At 41.7% G+C, this 17,204-nt stretch overlaps 1 protein-coding gene across 5 annotated transcripts in view; it reads right to left on the bottom strand.

The window, feature by feature from the left end:
* LOC137521124 (pre-B-cell leukemia transcription factor 1) overlaps positions 1-17,204 on the bottom strand; it is a 233,481-nt gene that overhangs the window by 17,370 nt on the left and 198,907 nt on the right. For 2 of the 5 annotated variants that reach the window (XM_068239962.1, XM_068239960.1), the window contains exons 7-8: positions 8,985-9,056; positions 2,383-2,495 (exon numbers count right to left, since the gene is read on the bottom strand). The exons of 1 other annotated variant lie outside the window; for it this stretch is intronic. In XM_068239962.1, coding sequence (XP_068096063.1) covers positions 2,383-2,495; positions 8,985-9,056 — 185 coding nt within the window. The remainder of the gene's footprint in view (positions 1-2,382; positions 2,496-8,984; positions 9,057-17,204) is intronic. 2 more of the 5 variants (XM_068239961.1, XM_068239963.1) reach the window with 2 other exon arrangements.

Consider the following 17,204-nt stretch of genomic DNA (forward strand, 5'->3'; position numbering starts at 1 on the left):
AGTGAAGGTTTTACTACAATCGGTATTCCCCCTCCAAAAAAAAGTATAGATTCTCGAATTGCAGTTTGAGCGTATTGTCAGTTTTGGAAATTCTGGAAATTTACTGGCTGGAAACTGAAGAAAAAAAATTAAGCTAATAAAATGAAGGCCTTGTTCACATTATAAATTGCCATCTCTGAGCGATTTGAGCTTTTTTTAAAGCACTTTTCCCTGCGCTTTGTGTTTAGAAAAGCATTTTTGCAAGCGCTTTTGCTCAGCGATTATTTTTTTCACTTCCGGAAGTGAACTCTAGTACCCGGAAATGAAAAAATACAATGCACTTTGTATAGCAATTTCCCGAGTGCTTTTATGAATACATATTCATAAAAGCGCTCGGGAAATCGCTATACAAAGTGCTTTCTTAAGTGCTTTGCGATTTCCCTATACATTCCATTGAGCAAAAGCGCTCAGAAAATGGTACATGTAGCGCATTTGCAATTTCAAGAAAATCGAAATGCTTACATGTGAACACTGTCATAAGAAATCATTACACAAGCACTTTTAGCGCTCGTTCACACTATGAGCGTTTGATTTTATTTTTTTAAGAGCTAAAGCGCTTGTGTAATGTTTTCCTATGACAGTGTTCACATACAAGGGTTTCGATTTTCTTGAAATCGCAAACGCGCTACATGTACCATTTTCTGAGCACTTTTGCTCAATGGAAGGTATAGGAAAATTGCAAAGCACTTGAAAAAGCGCTTTGTATAGCGATTTCATGAGCGCTTTTATGAATAAATACATTGTATTTATTCACTTCCGGCTACAAGAGTTCACTTCCTGACTGACGTCAGGAAGTGAAAAAAATCATCGCTGAGCAAAAGCGCTTTTCTAAGCGCAAAGCGCAGGGAAAAGCGCTTTAAAAAAAGCTCAATAGATCGCTCAGTGCTCGCAATAGCGATTTATAATGTGAACAAGGCCTTAGGGTGATTTGCTTAAAGTAAAAAAAAAAATAAGCAAATGCTCATAGTGTAAACGAGCCCTAAATCACTTGTGCAACGCGATCTATGTTTAGGAGCTTGTTCACACTACCAGCGCTTTTTAAGCGCTAATGACTTGAAAAGCTCTTGATAATGTAATGCTATGGGCAACTTTTATAAAATCACATCACTCAAGTGAGAAGACACACAAAGATTACATAAGCAAGAGATTTTCAAATCACAAGCGCATAGAAAAAGCTCTTGCAGTGTGAAGCAGCTATAAGGCAATTTTATGAAATTGGAATTTTACTTTAAAGGGAATATATTTTGTAACGTGAACAGATCTGGGTATATTAATTGTATTTAGAACTGTGATGCATAATTCATAGGAGAGAAGGAGAAATACAATCATTTTTAATAAATCCAATAATTAAAACCTAAATAAAAAAGGCATTGTATATCCCCATTAGGAGCAGATTCAAAAATGAGGGAAATAAGGTTACATGATGCTGTATTCATTAGTGGGATAATTTGTGCCTTTAAGCTCAACTTTCATCACCTGAAGGATGATATAAAACAGCAGCTATCAAGCTAAATTAGAAACTAGATGCTGTTCTCAAAAAAACCATCAATGGCCATAAAATATATTGTATTTTTATTCCAGGAGGAGTGTATTATTGCATTGTTGTGGTGGAAGGAATTATATTCTACTTCATATACAAAAACAACCAAAACGCTTAAAATATTGATAGGTTCCATAAATAAATGAGTTCAATAACGCTTTGTATAAAACACTGTTAACATGCATTGGGTATTATGCGCTGATATAAATAGCTAGTTTTGAGGTTACATTTCTTGTACAAAAGATGTTTTTCTCCATCGTTGTTTTCGTATGAGGTCTTGATGCTCAATTAACCTCCCTAGCTTACAGCAAGAAAATAAAATCAATTCAACTTGCGGGCGCACAACAAGCACTTCCCCTGCCCACAACTATGGCTGACATAATCTTCCATTAGTGATCATGGGAGCTCGGGTCATGGAACCACCAACACCCATCTATGGGGATATGAAAACACCTTTAGTAAGCACAACTGGCGAGCAATTTGTTAAATCCACAATGATATGATGTAATCACTCCCTCCTATAGTAATCAACTAACAGCCAGCCAGTAAAATCCAAAACATAAAAATATCGGATATATACTAACTCACTAGACAAAGCTACCAAACATGCAATGATACTTGCAAGGTTTGGGCACTTTGGCTTGTCCAATTCTCCATCTAACAGCAACAAAACAAACCCTCAGAAAGATCAATCACATAACCCTGTATGCAGATGATCAAGATAAGTGCATAACCATATGATCTCCAACATCCTTTACTCATGACTGAGTTTTTCATTTGGCAAATCATAGGATGATCCCTACCTGTGACTGTACGTTGGCTCCAACCTGGGCACCTTGGTATGAATCTCCATTGAGAGACTGCACGCTCATGAACAAATCTCCAGAGTTTGACATGTTAAAAGAACTGGAAGAACCTGGAAAGGAAAGAGCGAGGCACCTGAATCAAAGAAAGAAGCTCAAACCTCGGAGAAAGGAGGTCTGACATGCACAGTTTGAAGTGAGGCAGGAGGGTGACGGGGGTTACGATAAACAAGAGTTAGTATAGGAGGTAAGGAAATGAAAAATAAAGTATGAAATAAGGCTACATAAGTATAAAAATGGGAGGGAGAGCAACAGGTAAAGAAAGGCCATTTTTAGTACAAGGAGGATTAGTCATTGTCAGATTAGGTGTTCTAGGCTGTGTTAGTATGAAGGATTTGTTCACTGAATTTGCATCAGAATGGAGTAAAAACTCAATGTTTTTCAAGCACCAAAGTTGGAACCACCAACATGACTTATTGCTAGACTATTGGACACCTTGATCTTGCACTCAGCAAGTTCACCTTGAGATAATGCATCTCTAATAAGACTAACCTTACTGGTCAAGTGTGTACTACAAAGGCACGGAGAAAGTTCCAGCCCTAACCTTCTACACCTATCAGATGGTCACAACGGTGTTCACTGTGGACCTCCTCCATGTAAATGAAAGCCAAAACACAAATAAGTAGCAACATTAACACCACATCAACAGCACTAATTGGTGCCTTATGTGTAATATAGTAATCGCAAGAGATACAGTCTGCAGCGCAGACAAATAGAACTCAAATATTCCAAATTTGCCACAAACCAGAATGTGCTAACAAAAGTGGAAATAATGGAATATACAATTATGCAATGTATTCGTTAAGCTCCAAAGGTCTTACATATGATAGGTTACACAGTCCAGCTAAACACAAAGCAAAACAGTCCTCTAAGTTAAACTTCTCAATAAAAAAAATAGTTGTAATGTATAATAATCTGTGGTTGGACCAGTCTCAAAAGTTGCTATGCCATTGAGGTACCTAACGGGTCCCCTTTGTACCTATTTTTATAAAACACTCAGACTCCCAGATTTGACTGACTGGCTTTAGTTTAAATAATGTAAAAACACAAATACATCCACAAAACTCACATTAACCCCATGTTTCTTGCACCAAATTTTAAAATGTTTCAGACTTCAAATAAAGCAACAGCATGCAGTATCACTATATCCCTCTAGACAAAAAAGTGAGACAATGAAGTAAAAATACCAACAAGCTACAAAAAGCACATGCACTGCTTACTAGATTGTATAATATGGCTATGGAGAATCTTGATGTGTGTACAAAACGCTAGACTCCAAAAGTAGCTAGAATGCGTTTTCAGTTACACTGATTGGATTCTAATGGTTTTTCCCTTCCCTTTAAATGTGTTATTCCAAAAACAAAAAAATTCAAACTGTGGAAAAATATAAAGTACTTTCTAAGATGAATGTCAGCCAAATGAAGCTATGCAAGCTCTACTTACTCGGGGCTTCCTCCAGCCCCTTGCAGCCGACATGTCCCTTGTTGCAGCTTCGCTCTCAGCTGTCAATCACATGCACGTGGGCTGGAGTGTTCTGTACAGGCGCAGTAGTTCTGCACCTGCACAGAATACTCCGTCCCACGTGCGAGTGATTGACAGTGGCGCTCGCGCAGTAGAGGACGACCTCGCTAGGTGGCGGAGGGGATCCCAGACCGGTGTTTGAGAGTGGAGGTGCGGCGAGAGCCATGTCAGCTGCAAGGGGCTGGAGGAAGCCCCGGGTAAGTAAAGCTTGCATAGCTTCATTTGGCTGACATTTCCTTTAAGATAATATTGTCACAAGCCAGTTCACTAGATAACTGCACAATTTATACAGGTCACCTACTTCCAGCTCAATTAGCCTCACTCAATGTCATACAGATATTACAAAATGATCATTCATGATTATTTAAGGTAACTGATGTCTGTACTATCTTCCCCCTCACTTCTGCACAACAATTAGCATCACTGGACTATTTCCAGCTAACTGCTACTGCGTTCCCTCTTAGTGGGGTGACTCCTGTGGGTCTCTTCCTATACAGTACACTGAATGCTATGGAGGCTAGTCTGTACACTGATGAGCCACAATATTACATCCACTCACAAGTGAACAAAATGGATAATCTTGTTACAATGGCACCAGGTAGGTGGTCTGATGCATCAGGAAACAATCGAACAGTACATTCATGAAAGTGATGTGCTGTGGGCAAGTTTAAGGACTTGAGTGACTTGGACAAGGTTGAATTGTGACAGCTCGACAATGAGGTCAGAGAATCTCCAAACCTTGTGAGGTCAAGTAAGGGCAACTGGTGACCCAATGATGGTCATGAGTGCTCAGAGCTACCTGATGCCTGTGATGGGAAAAATGAAGGACCCCTTTATGCTTCAATCCCCGAATGGCCATGATATATACGTATTAGCACTAGAGATTGGTCAAGGAGATGCTAATAATTCTATCTTGCATGCAAATTGTATGCAGCTTGGAATTTGGCCAATCAAAGTCATCGGGAACTGCATGTGACTGGCCAAGCTGCAAACAATTTGTATGAAATTTGCACATGTGCTGGAATTGGGATGATCTCATTCACCAACTCTGATCAGAGCGCTGTAGCTTGCCTGGTATGAGGCTGTGCAGCAGATAGGCAGTTAGGGTGCCCCTGCTGACCCATGCCCCCTGCTGGAAGTGCCTACACATTTGCATGTGCATACAAACTACAGCATGGAGGAATGGAAGAGGGCCTGGCCTGATGGATATTGTTGTCTTTGGACCAACTATTCCCCACCTCTGACGAAGCATCTCTGGAGTGTGCTTAAAAAAAGGCCCCAACTTGCAACTTATAGGACTTCAGAGGTTTTAAGGCATTCACCCCTGGATAGATACACAGCTCTTTTTGGCATACAATGGGGCCCAAAACAATAATACGAAGGTAGTTTCAATGTTTTGGCTGATCAGTGTATAGGTCTGTGTGGGAACCATTGTACGTCTGTACCTGGATTGAAGTCAACGTCAAGACAAATCAGGAGTCTCAAACTCGCGGCCCGCGGGCCATTTGCGGCCCTCGATACAATATTTTGTGGCCCTCGCCGGCAAAAGCTTCCTTATAGTTCGCTTCAGTGCTCCCAAGTAAACCGCCGCATCCCTGCCGCTAAACGAGGGCTGCAGAGCCCCCAAATCGCCCGGGGGGGGGGCAATCCGCCGGCATTTCCTGGAAGGGGCAGAGCTTTCAGCTTCAGCTCTGCCCCTCCTGATGTCAATCGCCGCACGGATCGCCGCCTCTCCCCGCCCCTCTCTGTGAAGGAAGAGTGAGAGGGACGGGCAGAGGCTGCGATGCGCCGCGATTGTGAAATCCCTTATGCGGCCCAGCCTCATCCTGACTTTGCCTCCTGCGGCCCCCCAGGTAAATTGAGTTTGAGACCCCTGAAATATACCATCTTGCAGCTTAGCTGGCAGAACACTCAAATGTTATCCGTTTGTATGGAACAAGGTTTCTGAGCTAAAAATCCACTTTTAAAAATGTGGTCATTTGATGCAATGCAGTGAAGCTACAGGTGTTAACAGCAGGCTTGGTGGGTGGAGTTACTTGGCTCAGTATCGGCATGGTGCTGAAACAGCGAAGGGGCGGAACACAGACATAACTGTCATAGATAACTGCAGCTTACTGCTCCAGGAGATGGTGCTGCAGTTGAATGACTAGTTCAAGGACAGCTACCATGAATATTTGTAAAATTCTAAATATATGTGTATTCATGGGACAAATATCCTAGAATAAAATACACTATAAATTATTTTTTCCCATGTTCCTGTCACTTACAGTAGGCATTAGAAACGTGACAGATCTGATAGATTTTGGACTAAGCCATCTCCTCATGCAGAATTCTCAGGGATTCCTTTACTTTAAAAAACACCCCATAGATGGCAGTGGCACGCTCCAAGTGCCAGAATAGTGTGCACAGGACGACACTGGCTTTCCAGCACCTTTGTAATGATCCTTTCCGAGAAGGAGTGAAAATAATATAAAAATTTACTGAGAATCCCCCGTGAAGAAAAAGACTAGTCCAAAACCTGTCAGATGTGTCAGAGTTTTACTAGCTATTGTAAATGACAGCTACATAGGAGTATTAAGGAGAAGAGACAGTTTTGTCAACTGCGTCATGGAGACACCAACTAAGCTGGAGGTGAAAACACTTGCAATTGAGAGAAATATGGTAATTATTACCAGCATACATTACATTTACCAGTTCTGATTAATATCACACACCACACCACCAAGCCATAAGCATGTTCATAATTAGTACGGGAAATAGCATTATAGACAAACACACAAGAAATGTTAGTGTGTAAAACCATCAGGTTTGGTCAGTAGTAGCAGGGAGTACTTTGTGACCTGTAATGTAAACAATATAATGGTTATGGGCTCTGTGTGGTCTTACAGGATTTCAAGGTCAATGGGGATTCCACAAACAATTCAAACTCTACTTCACTGAGAGCTAATGCCTCACCGGGTCAAAGCAAACAACATTCCAGAGGCTTTGGCTGTTGTTGTACCTACACTAACCATTACATGGGAGAATCAGCCTGTTCTGTTTCCATCATGTCCATGGTTGTAAATAAAAAAACATTGAAAATACAGCATTTTATCTTAGGTGTACCAGAAATCAGGAAAAGGAAGGAAACAGAAACAACCCAGACCCGAGAAATTGGAATAGTGCAAGGAAACAAGGAATAGGTCAACAATACCTTATTCAAGAATTAGCTACAATAGTCATCTTTCAATATTAAATTTTTTTAACTAAAAGATTACTATGAGCATTAATAAGGTGCTCAATGTAAGTGTATAACCAGCTCTCCCTCAGCTAATTATAAATAAAACATTGAAAATCAGAAATAAAATTTCACAGTAAAATTGAAAAGTTCAAATAGTAGATTGTTAGTGAGTCACCCTTCCTACGAGGTAACCATTAGTAAACAAATCACAATTGTACAACAGGACATTGCTACATCCATACAGCTATCCAACAGTCTACAAAATGTCCACTGGGAACGCAAGGCAACTTTCCACAGCCTCGTGATATAGATAAACACTCTAACCCTGGTAACGATGTCTTGGCTGCCATTACTAAACAAGAGCTCTTAACCGGTGGGTGGAGTGTTCGAGAGAGGCAAGGGGGACCAACACCCCACCTGCTTACACAAGACTATAGGCTCTAGTCTGGCGGACCTAGCAGGAAACCTCATAGGGAACAGTACTCCAATCACAGCACCCTCTACAGCACAAAGTGTTGTAATTGGCCTAATAACGTAGGTTTAGTTTACTACAACCTTTCTGAAATCCAGCAGTTTGAGAGGGTGCTGTCCACCCAATCACATTAGCAGAATTTCACAATGAGGTTTTCTGCTGGGTCCCCTAAACTAGACTGGCGCCAGCTAGCATAGACCATCTAATCCTGTGAGTCATTATCCATAGGGAAGAGGAGACATCAGGTTGAAGAGTGTAAACCTATATCACACAGTGGTGGAGAAGAAATAGTGGAGAGTTACACTGCACACCCCACTGGAAATGCGTTACTTGTACGGACGAAGCACAGTCCTGCTGTAGAATCGTGATTAATAAGGTACTGTTGACCAGTTTCATATTTTGTCTTCTTGCAATAGCCCATCATACCTTTTGTCTGGGTTGCATGACCTTGCTTTTTTTTTCTCTGCTTTATAGATCCCTTTAGATTATAGATGGAGTAGTGTGCACTTTGATAACTACTGGCGATCAGTCTTTCATTTCTCCATATTCTTTTTAATCTCTAATCCTTTGAGATGTGCAGCAAATTATTGGTTCAAAAAGATGTGATCTAAGGGGTGTAACAGAGAATGCAAAGAGCCAGGGATCAACCAGTGGTAAAGTATTCACAAGATAATTGGTTTTATTTTAAGCAGAATTACCACTGACACGATTTTTCGGGCTGGGTTGCCTTTTATCAAGTGGGGCACTTGATAAAGGGCGACTTAGCCCGAAAAGTCTTGCCAGTGGTAATTCCTGTATTCTGCTTAAAATAAAACCGATTATCTTGTGAACACATCACCACGGGTTGAGCCCCGACTCTTTGCACTCTCTGAATTTGTTCGGGAGTTGTGGACTCTTTAGTAGCTCCCGAGGACATTTACACAAGCCTGCGCGGGGAGGGGGGTGGGGGATTCATTTGTGTTCCACACCAAGGGGAGCGATTTACATATCGGGCACCATGGATGCAAAGAAGTGAAGTGGCAGCATATTTGCAGTAGTGGTAATTGTTGTTTTGTTTTTTAATTGGTAGAGCATGGAGAAATGTCTTTATTTTAAACAGAAGGGGGTTATACTTACAGTGTATTGATATATACATTAGTATTAAATCGATCAACAACTTAGCATCCTCCAAATACTAAAACTGAACCATGGACTGACACAGATGGATGAAAATAATAAACAAGCATCTAAAATAAAAATTGTGACAACACCGACAGTGGGAACCACAAAATAGCCACATGACTGAAACCAAACTGACGTGCGCGTGTCCTGAAGACCATGCGTACTAACCGATGCTCTGCGGTGACAGGAACTGCATTTTGTTTTGTGGTTGCACTGCCCCGCGTTCCGTCTGTTTGCTTCCTGAATGAAACACAACACAAAACCAGCAATTTCAAGGATATCAGCCCTGAGCTCAGCATTGGCATAGGAAGGAAAAAAAACATTTGACTGCAGGGTTAGTGAGCAGTGTGTACAGCTGCAGACTGGTTGACCAAAGGACTTTCCTTGAACCTTGTATGCTCTTCAGTCAAATTAAATTAGGAGAGATACGGATGATACAGGCTCATCATACTCTCAGACCTATGAACTAAAGGCTAGACACCTGAAGCTCCACAGCTGTAACTGAGCGAAACAGCTGAGGACATGCAAAGTTAACAACCTAACTCTGGGAACTCATTTACAGTGTCTATATAGAGTTTAGTGAAATAAAATGCATTCTGAAAAGTAATTACAGTAAAATGACATCTGATAAGCCTGTTTAGCCAATACATTTTACAATCACAGCAGCACCTTTACAGACAATGGGTGACAATCTGCATGTACAGCTTCAGATTTGCAATGTAAACAGTGCTATTTCACCATCAATTTTAACAGAATTTTATAGAAATAATGAACTAAAAGATAAAGAATTAAAAAAAAAATGAATTAGGGCTAAACAGCTCAACTTCAGATGAAGTTGTTTTGGGCAGGGTTACAATCTTAGTTTGTTAGGGTCAGTTTCCATTGGTGCGGTGTGATAACCGGACCGCGCCGCACCCGAACTGAAACAAATGCACTGCAATGGAACAGTTTATTTTGTGCTGCTTGTGCGGTCTGAGGTTTAGCAACAGACTGCTGATTTTCGCAGCACGCATCCGGATCCCATAAGCGCTGATAGGCAGCCGCATCCGGAACTCCGGATCACGACCGGAAGTACCCACGATAGGATGCGATACAATGATCGCATTACACCGCTAGTGGAAATGGGCCCTTATAGCTGTCTGCATCTCCATCCTGATGATTACCAAGACTCTTATCAAATACTGAAAGTGATATACACTGTAGCAGCAAATGCCAGACAACGATTTTCAAGATGTTGTACTTAAGTTTTTCTTTTTAATTGCCTTTCACTTCCCCACTTAATAATCTCCCACCCCCAATTCTAATCAAGACAGGGAGGAAAACCGCTGCCAGGAGTAATAACAGCACAAAAAGAAGAAAAAAAAACAGCCACACATTCCAAAACCAAAAGAAAAAAACCTGGAATTGAATCGAACATTAAGTCGTAAACTGGTCATTTTTTTTTCATGAAATACCATTTTTCCTATAATTATCTGCTTAACAGGGTAGTTTACTAGAGGAAACAATAAAAAAGTGAGGCTGTACAGAAAGCCTTTTTGCTTTGGAAAATTCCTCCCATTTCACTTCACTTTTACTTGCAGCTGTCTTAATACTTCAAAAGATCTGAGGCTGCAGAAGATGGTCCATGCATACAAGGTATCTGATGGTACTCTTGCCTTGCAGCACCTCTCGTTCCCTGGTTAATAATTTATACCAGGACACGATCTACATGGCGTTTGTATGCTGATATTGTATTGCGTCGGCTTCCTCTAAGCATACTAGTTTCCTCCTACATTCCAAAAATATACAAATAAGTTTAATACCATAGCTTTCGCCCCAAAATTGGCCTTAAATTGACTACGATGGACATATGAGTATGGTAGGGATTAAATGGTGAGCTCTTCTGAGGGACAGACAGTGACAAGACCATATACTCTGTACGGCTTCTTTAACATGGGAGGCTGAAGGCTATGAGTTCGCTGCCAGTCAGCTGCTCCTGTGCACTAGCCTGGCACTTGCTAGCGCTCAGTATGGGTGGTGAAGAGCTGCCACCACCACATGGAGTCATAGCTAAGCATGGCTGCGGTCTAGCTCAGTCTGCCATCAGGTAACACCGCTGCATATCAAATGATGACACGCATGGTGCAACAATTACTGCTATGTGGCTGTATTTCCCAAAGGGTATTCTAGGTCAGCAGGATGAGCACTACAGAAGAGGTGTTATATAAATACAAAATAAACAGCAAAGGCATGTAACATTTACAATAAGAAACACAAGAATTGCACTAGTAGTGGTGCCCAACAACTGCAGTGCAACTAACCAGTTACGTTTTATTAATTGGAAAATTACAGCTGAAACCTTGTGGTAAATTAATACTAAGGGCCTGTTTCCACTAGCCGCCGTGCATCTTGCGAGACATGCGGTGGCACTTCCTTGTTCAGCGAGTACGCAGCGGAAGCCGTGCCATGTATGGCTATGAATTCGCTGCCAGCTGCACGGAAAAATGCTGTAATGTCAGCCGAATCACTAAGGCAAGCGATTCGGACAGAGACAGCATTATCCACTATGGCAGAGTTTCGCCGTGTGATTTGCCTGTGGGGAAACTGCGTATTCAGCCAGATTTCCGCAGTAGTAAAAGCTGGCCCTAAAACTAGCTGAGGCTTTCAACATACAGGTACCACATATGGTATATAAGCTTTTACTTAAATTCTATAAGGAGAAGATTTGCTGAGGTCTGCGATCTTGAAACACTCCTCCATACTACTAGCGTTTATAAGACCCACATGACCTTCTCTGCTCTAGTAGCAAAAATAAACATGTTTCTGTTCTTTAGAAGATTTTCAGGTACTCAAGAAGCCATTCCCTGAACATCCTAGATAATGATGTGCCATGCTTAGCTTTCTACCCACTGCTATGCAGAGAAACACAAATGTGAGAGGGCTTCATTAGTGTGGGTGATAAACGTGACTCCAGCAGGAGCTAGCACCTTTGTTTCAACCAGGAAAATGAGCTCAAGGGGACGGGATCTGGATAATATCTGCAGATAACGTGGAATCATCATTAAAGGGCAAGTGAAATTTTAATAGGAATACAGTACACTAAATTGTTACAACTTTGCTCAGATCAGTAAGTATAATTCATCACTTATTTTGCCCTCTTAATAAGATGCCAGTTCATGGATTGTTGATTTTGCTCCCTTGAAGAGATATGACAAATTGGCTGTGCTTTTTGTTAACAATCAAGACTCTCCAACAAATTACTTTTGTCACAAGGCTGCTCCAAAAGAAAGGTGCAAACCACAGACAATGCATAGACAAAACACAGCAAAGAGAGCCCTTCAAAGTGTTTCATTGATTAAAAACAAACTCTGTTAAATTGCACTTAGCGTGTCTGTGATGAAGGGATAAGACAGCAAGACGTGCTGCTGGCAGTTGCTGGGGTCATCAGGAACAACTAATGAAGGATGATGCCCTCAAAAACCATATTGAAGTTATCCACTCCATGGCTAGGAGGCTCGACTGTGGGGGATTGGAGGAGGCGACAATGTGCAAAGTCATCCACTCCATGGCTAGAAGGATCGACCGTGGGGGATTGGAGGAGGCGACAATGTGCAAAGTCATCCACTCCATGGCTAGGATGTTGACTGCGAGGATTTGGAGGAGACACCAGCAGAGGTAGCACTTCCCATAGCACGCCTCGCAGGACTATCCCTTCGCTACATTTATGCATTTTAGTAAACGCAGCGGGATTATTATGTTTTTAATAAATTAGACACTTCGAAGGACACTTTGTTTTGGCTATACATTCAAAAAGTGGTGCTCAAGTTTCTAAATTTGATGAACAAGAAAGTGTTGATTTGTTTACAGATTACAACTTCTTTATAAGTGAGCACCTTAGTGTTGAGGATGCAAAATGTGAAGGGGCGGTGTTTGTAAAAAGACAGCTGATTTCTTAGACCTCTCAAGGAAGGCATTAAATAACAATTTAGAATTGTTCACTTGTCTATTACAAGAAATAGGGGAAGAACTGTAGGATCTCAATCAAGAAGAAAACTAACCAGGCAATAGAGGTTGTGACCCTATATGGGTAAGTGTGTTGCTGAAGCAGATATACTGTAGCTGTTTGTATTTGAGAAGTTCAGTTGTGAGGGTAACACTGATAAGCTACACAAATCAACATGACTTGCTATGTCTGATTCTAAGTTTAGTTGAGCTTTTTAAGATGTCAGACATTAATTAAGCAGGTAACTTATTGCCACATGGCATCCTATGGTGATGGCTGCATTTCCTCACAGTGAGCTGCCACTTTTTAAGGCACTTGCAATATTGCTACAAGTAAGGCCTCAACACACAAGTCCTGAATAACCTAGCCTACAACAGATAAGATAATCTGTAATTAGGGCTGTTTGTAGGCACAGGCGTGAGGCCACCTCTAATGGTGGGGTATGCAATTAATGCCCTCTCTTCAGTGGTGTGGTCCCTAGAGCTTAGCTAGGCCTTCTGTTGAAGTTTACTCTCCCCGATATGTGACATATACAGAAATAGGCCCCATTTTCTGCATGAGGAAAGACATCAAGGAGGAATGCAGTAGGAGAACAAGGGATAGGAGAGAGGTTTTGCCTTGTGCTGCATGACCTGGCCCACTGACCACTAGGGAGTCCTCGCCAATACACTCACTATCACCAGAAACAGCTCCAATTGGATGTGAAGTAGCTCCGGATGCTGGGTCTAGCTATATGGAAGCAACTCTTGCGACTGCAAGGGGCCCAGAGCTGTGGGGGCTCACCCAACTACTAACCTTCCCTCTGACACAGGGGTCCATCCTCCACATCAAGTGAGTTTGTGGCTAGTGATGGGTGTGAAGGTTATGATGGGCATACTTGTTTGAAGACCCTTGCAAGTTGGTACCACAGACTGTGGGGGTAATCAAGGGGAGGCGATGGACCATAAAAGTCCATAAAAGTTTTGCTTGGGGGCCCCATGATTTACAGGTACACTCTTGCTCAGAGTGGCTTGGCTGTGCATTCTAACTTTATGACCCTCAGACTTGGAGGAAAGGGGGTAAGTTGTGGGGCAGGGAGGAGTTGGCTAGAAAAAATCCCAGTAATAGGCTTTAAGTAACTCTGTTGCGTTTAGCTGCAATTCTTTACGATCACTGCATAAACAAGAAGTCAGCTTTTACCAATGGTGCAGAAAGGCTAATGGAAGCAGATATAGAGCAGGTTGCTGTATGCACCAGCTAGTCAAGCCACTTCCTCTTCTCACTGCATGAATGTGACAAAGCAGCAGAGACACAAGTGCCATAACACATCCATATCTTTGGATGACTCTTGCCTTATAGCCTTTCCTAGTGTTCAAAAGATCAACCTTCTGGAGAGGCAGCCTTATAGCACATAACACTGCATATTTAAATAGATACCTCATGTTTCCTATTTACACTGGCAACTCTTTCAGAGAGGAAAATCCCTCTTCTTGATTATAAAAGCACCATATACCTGTCATCTAGTTAACAAATGCAATAATGTGCATCACAAACAGCATATGTTAATCCCACTACACAGAGTGAAAACATGAAATATGCCATTACAGTCACTTTGAAATTCTGCCTGAGAAGGGAATGCTTGCATGTAGAGATGCCAGGTAGCAGCCTGGAGAGAACAGAGAAAGAGATGGATCAGGCAAGGGACACCTAACAATGGCACAAGGAGAGAGTGATTGGTGGATGAGTGGAATATGATAGCTTATATTTAGAATGATTGATTCAAGGAAATCAACAGTGTAGCATCGTGAAAATATGAGGTGAAAGCTATGATACATGGCACAGCACACATAAATAAAACAAATTAGACAAGCTAAATAGGAGTGAAGGCAAATCTGCAGACACTTTATTAAATCGGGATACAAATAGTATTCCTGTGAATGCACAGAAAAGGCCATGGGTAAATTGTATTATGAAAGCTAAGTAAACTATTATGATAAACTAAAAGTAATTTAATATTACTTCTCATCTAACCCTTTATACAAAACAGATTTGTCTTGTATGGCAAATCATTTCTATTTTACCTTTACAGAGAACATGTTACGGTATGTACTAAAAAAAAAAAAAAGTGACCAGACTAAGAATACTGCCAAACACCAGCAGCGTGTGGTGCATACAGTATACAATTCCTGCAATACTCTTCCTGAAGTCATTTCCTTACCACTGTGCTCGGCATGCATCTTGCGAAAGGCGATGCCGGTACAGCTGTGACGCGCCTCGCAGCCGAATCCTTCTAGCCCCGCTATGCATGGCTATGTGATAAGGATAAGTTGCGCAATAATATGCTGCAGGCCGTCAGGTTTTTCCCCGGCCACGAATTCGGATGTGCAACATTAACTTCAAAAGGCTGCCGAATTCTATCTGAATTAGTGGCCGGGGAATCGGCCCGTTTTCGCACAAGTGGAAACCTAAACTTTTCGCACAAGTGGCAACCTAAGAAGGATATGGGGGCTGACATGTATTTCCTGTTAACCAAAGCAAAGTGCCTGGCTGTCCTGCTGATCATCTGGCTCTCTTGTATCCATAGACAGATCAGAGGTCTCTGACAAAAATCTGACAAGATCAGCTGCATGCACATTTCATTGCATTGCTGAAGCCAGAAAGATCAGCAGGACTGCCAGGCAACTGGTATCTGGTATTGTTTAAAAAGAAATATATATGGCAGCCTCTATAGGTCTCACTTCAGGTTCTCTTTATAGGGGCCTTTGTACTTTCTCCATAAAACTAGTTTGGATTTATGTAACAGGACACACATTAGGCCTGGTGCACAAAGCAGTGGTAACGTTGCCATGCACAAGCAGGGCACAGCAATTTGACTGGTAGTTACGCATAGGTTGCTGAGGTAACATGCACGTAACACATAGTGCCCCCGTTCACCGTTCGTGCTGGCGAGATTAGCGTGTGCTGTCTGCGCGTGGCATTGTTACTACGGCTTTGTGCATCTGGCCCTTTACTAGGCTTCCTGCAATTTAATATAACACAATCTCCTCATTACCAGATACAAGGGGTGAACATCAGCAGCCGAGTATTGCAAGAGTCTTTTTATTCTTCCCTTTATATAAACAAACCTTTTTCTGATTTATCAAATCTGAAAGGCAAATAAAATGGCGTACGCTTTCCGTGTGCAGCGTTCCCTCTTCCATGTTTACGAAACTCTCTGTTACAACCCCCTAAAGCTTTTCCTACAGTCTATCTGACCTTTGTAAAATGATTGCCCCTCCCCCTCTTCCTTTCCTTCTCTGACACGGCTTAGATATGAGGTGTGATCAAAAATCTTTTATTTTTATTACATTTAAATGTTTCTATATGGGAGACATACTTTAACTGCATTGTATGCATGCCTTATGGAAGACAGTTTCTCACACCTTATATACAAGATTGTATACAATGAACAGAGGCGCTAAAAGTATAAGATTAGATTAAATGAGCTTAAAAACCAACTTAAATGGCAAAATTGAAGGAGGAAGTGGTGGTCTTACCTCCCTCAAGCAGACACGACAACGACTGCGATTCAGACAGTCAAACACATTTATTAGGAACTCCAAAAAGAAATGCAACGCGTTTCGCAGGTTCAACCCCGCTTCATCAGGCAATATAGGGAGGAGTATCAAACAATCTGCACAAGGATTCAAATTAAGCGCCTCTGTCTCTCTTATATACAAGATGACTGATTTCAAGTTACTGCCTTCATAGTATCAAAAAATATTGTGTGGATAAAACAAGCAAGACACACAGTACTCCTACAAAAACCGTATAGGGTTGGCTTTTGGGAGTCACTTCCTTTGCCATATTGCGAGAATCAATAGTTGGTACTAAACTGTAATTCTGGGAATACACGTTTCGTTTTTGAGGCAGATAGATGGTTAGACAGATAATTTTCGATATGTCCGATCTCCCGTTCGATCGTCTTGCCGCTCGATTCCTGATAGAAGTGAATGGAAAAAGATAAGAAAAACGAGTGGAAGATAAGAGGATCGACTGCAGAATCGAGTGGCAAAAACGATCGAGCGGAGAATCGAGCGGCAGAAACTAAGCGTGTATGCCCAGCATAACACAAAAATAACCGGATTTATACTGCATGTTACCATCTAGTACTTAATGTTAGGGCAGATTTATCTAGCTAAATCTAGTGCAAATAAAAAATAATTAGTGCACAAGTGAAGTAAATGTACAGAAGGATCTAGGACTGGTTGCTGTAAAAAGTAGATACACATACTAGATGACACTTGGCCAAAGCAACCCCTGCTCCAATGTCACCTAAGGATCTTCAATGACAGGGACGCCCAATGGGCCACCAACAGCATTGTTCTGCTCTTCACCCTGCCCATAGGAAGTTGCTCTGTCATGCACCACGTGTCATCCCTCCAAAG

Source organism: Hyperolius riggenbachi, chromosome 6 (genome assembly GCF_040937935.1).
Source record: "Hyperolius riggenbachi isolate aHypRig1 chromosome 6, aHypRig1.pri, whole genome shotgun sequence".
NCBI classification, from domain to species: domain Eukaryota; kingdom Metazoa; phylum Chordata; class Amphibia; order Anura; family Hyperoliidae; genus Hyperolius; species Hyperolius riggenbachi.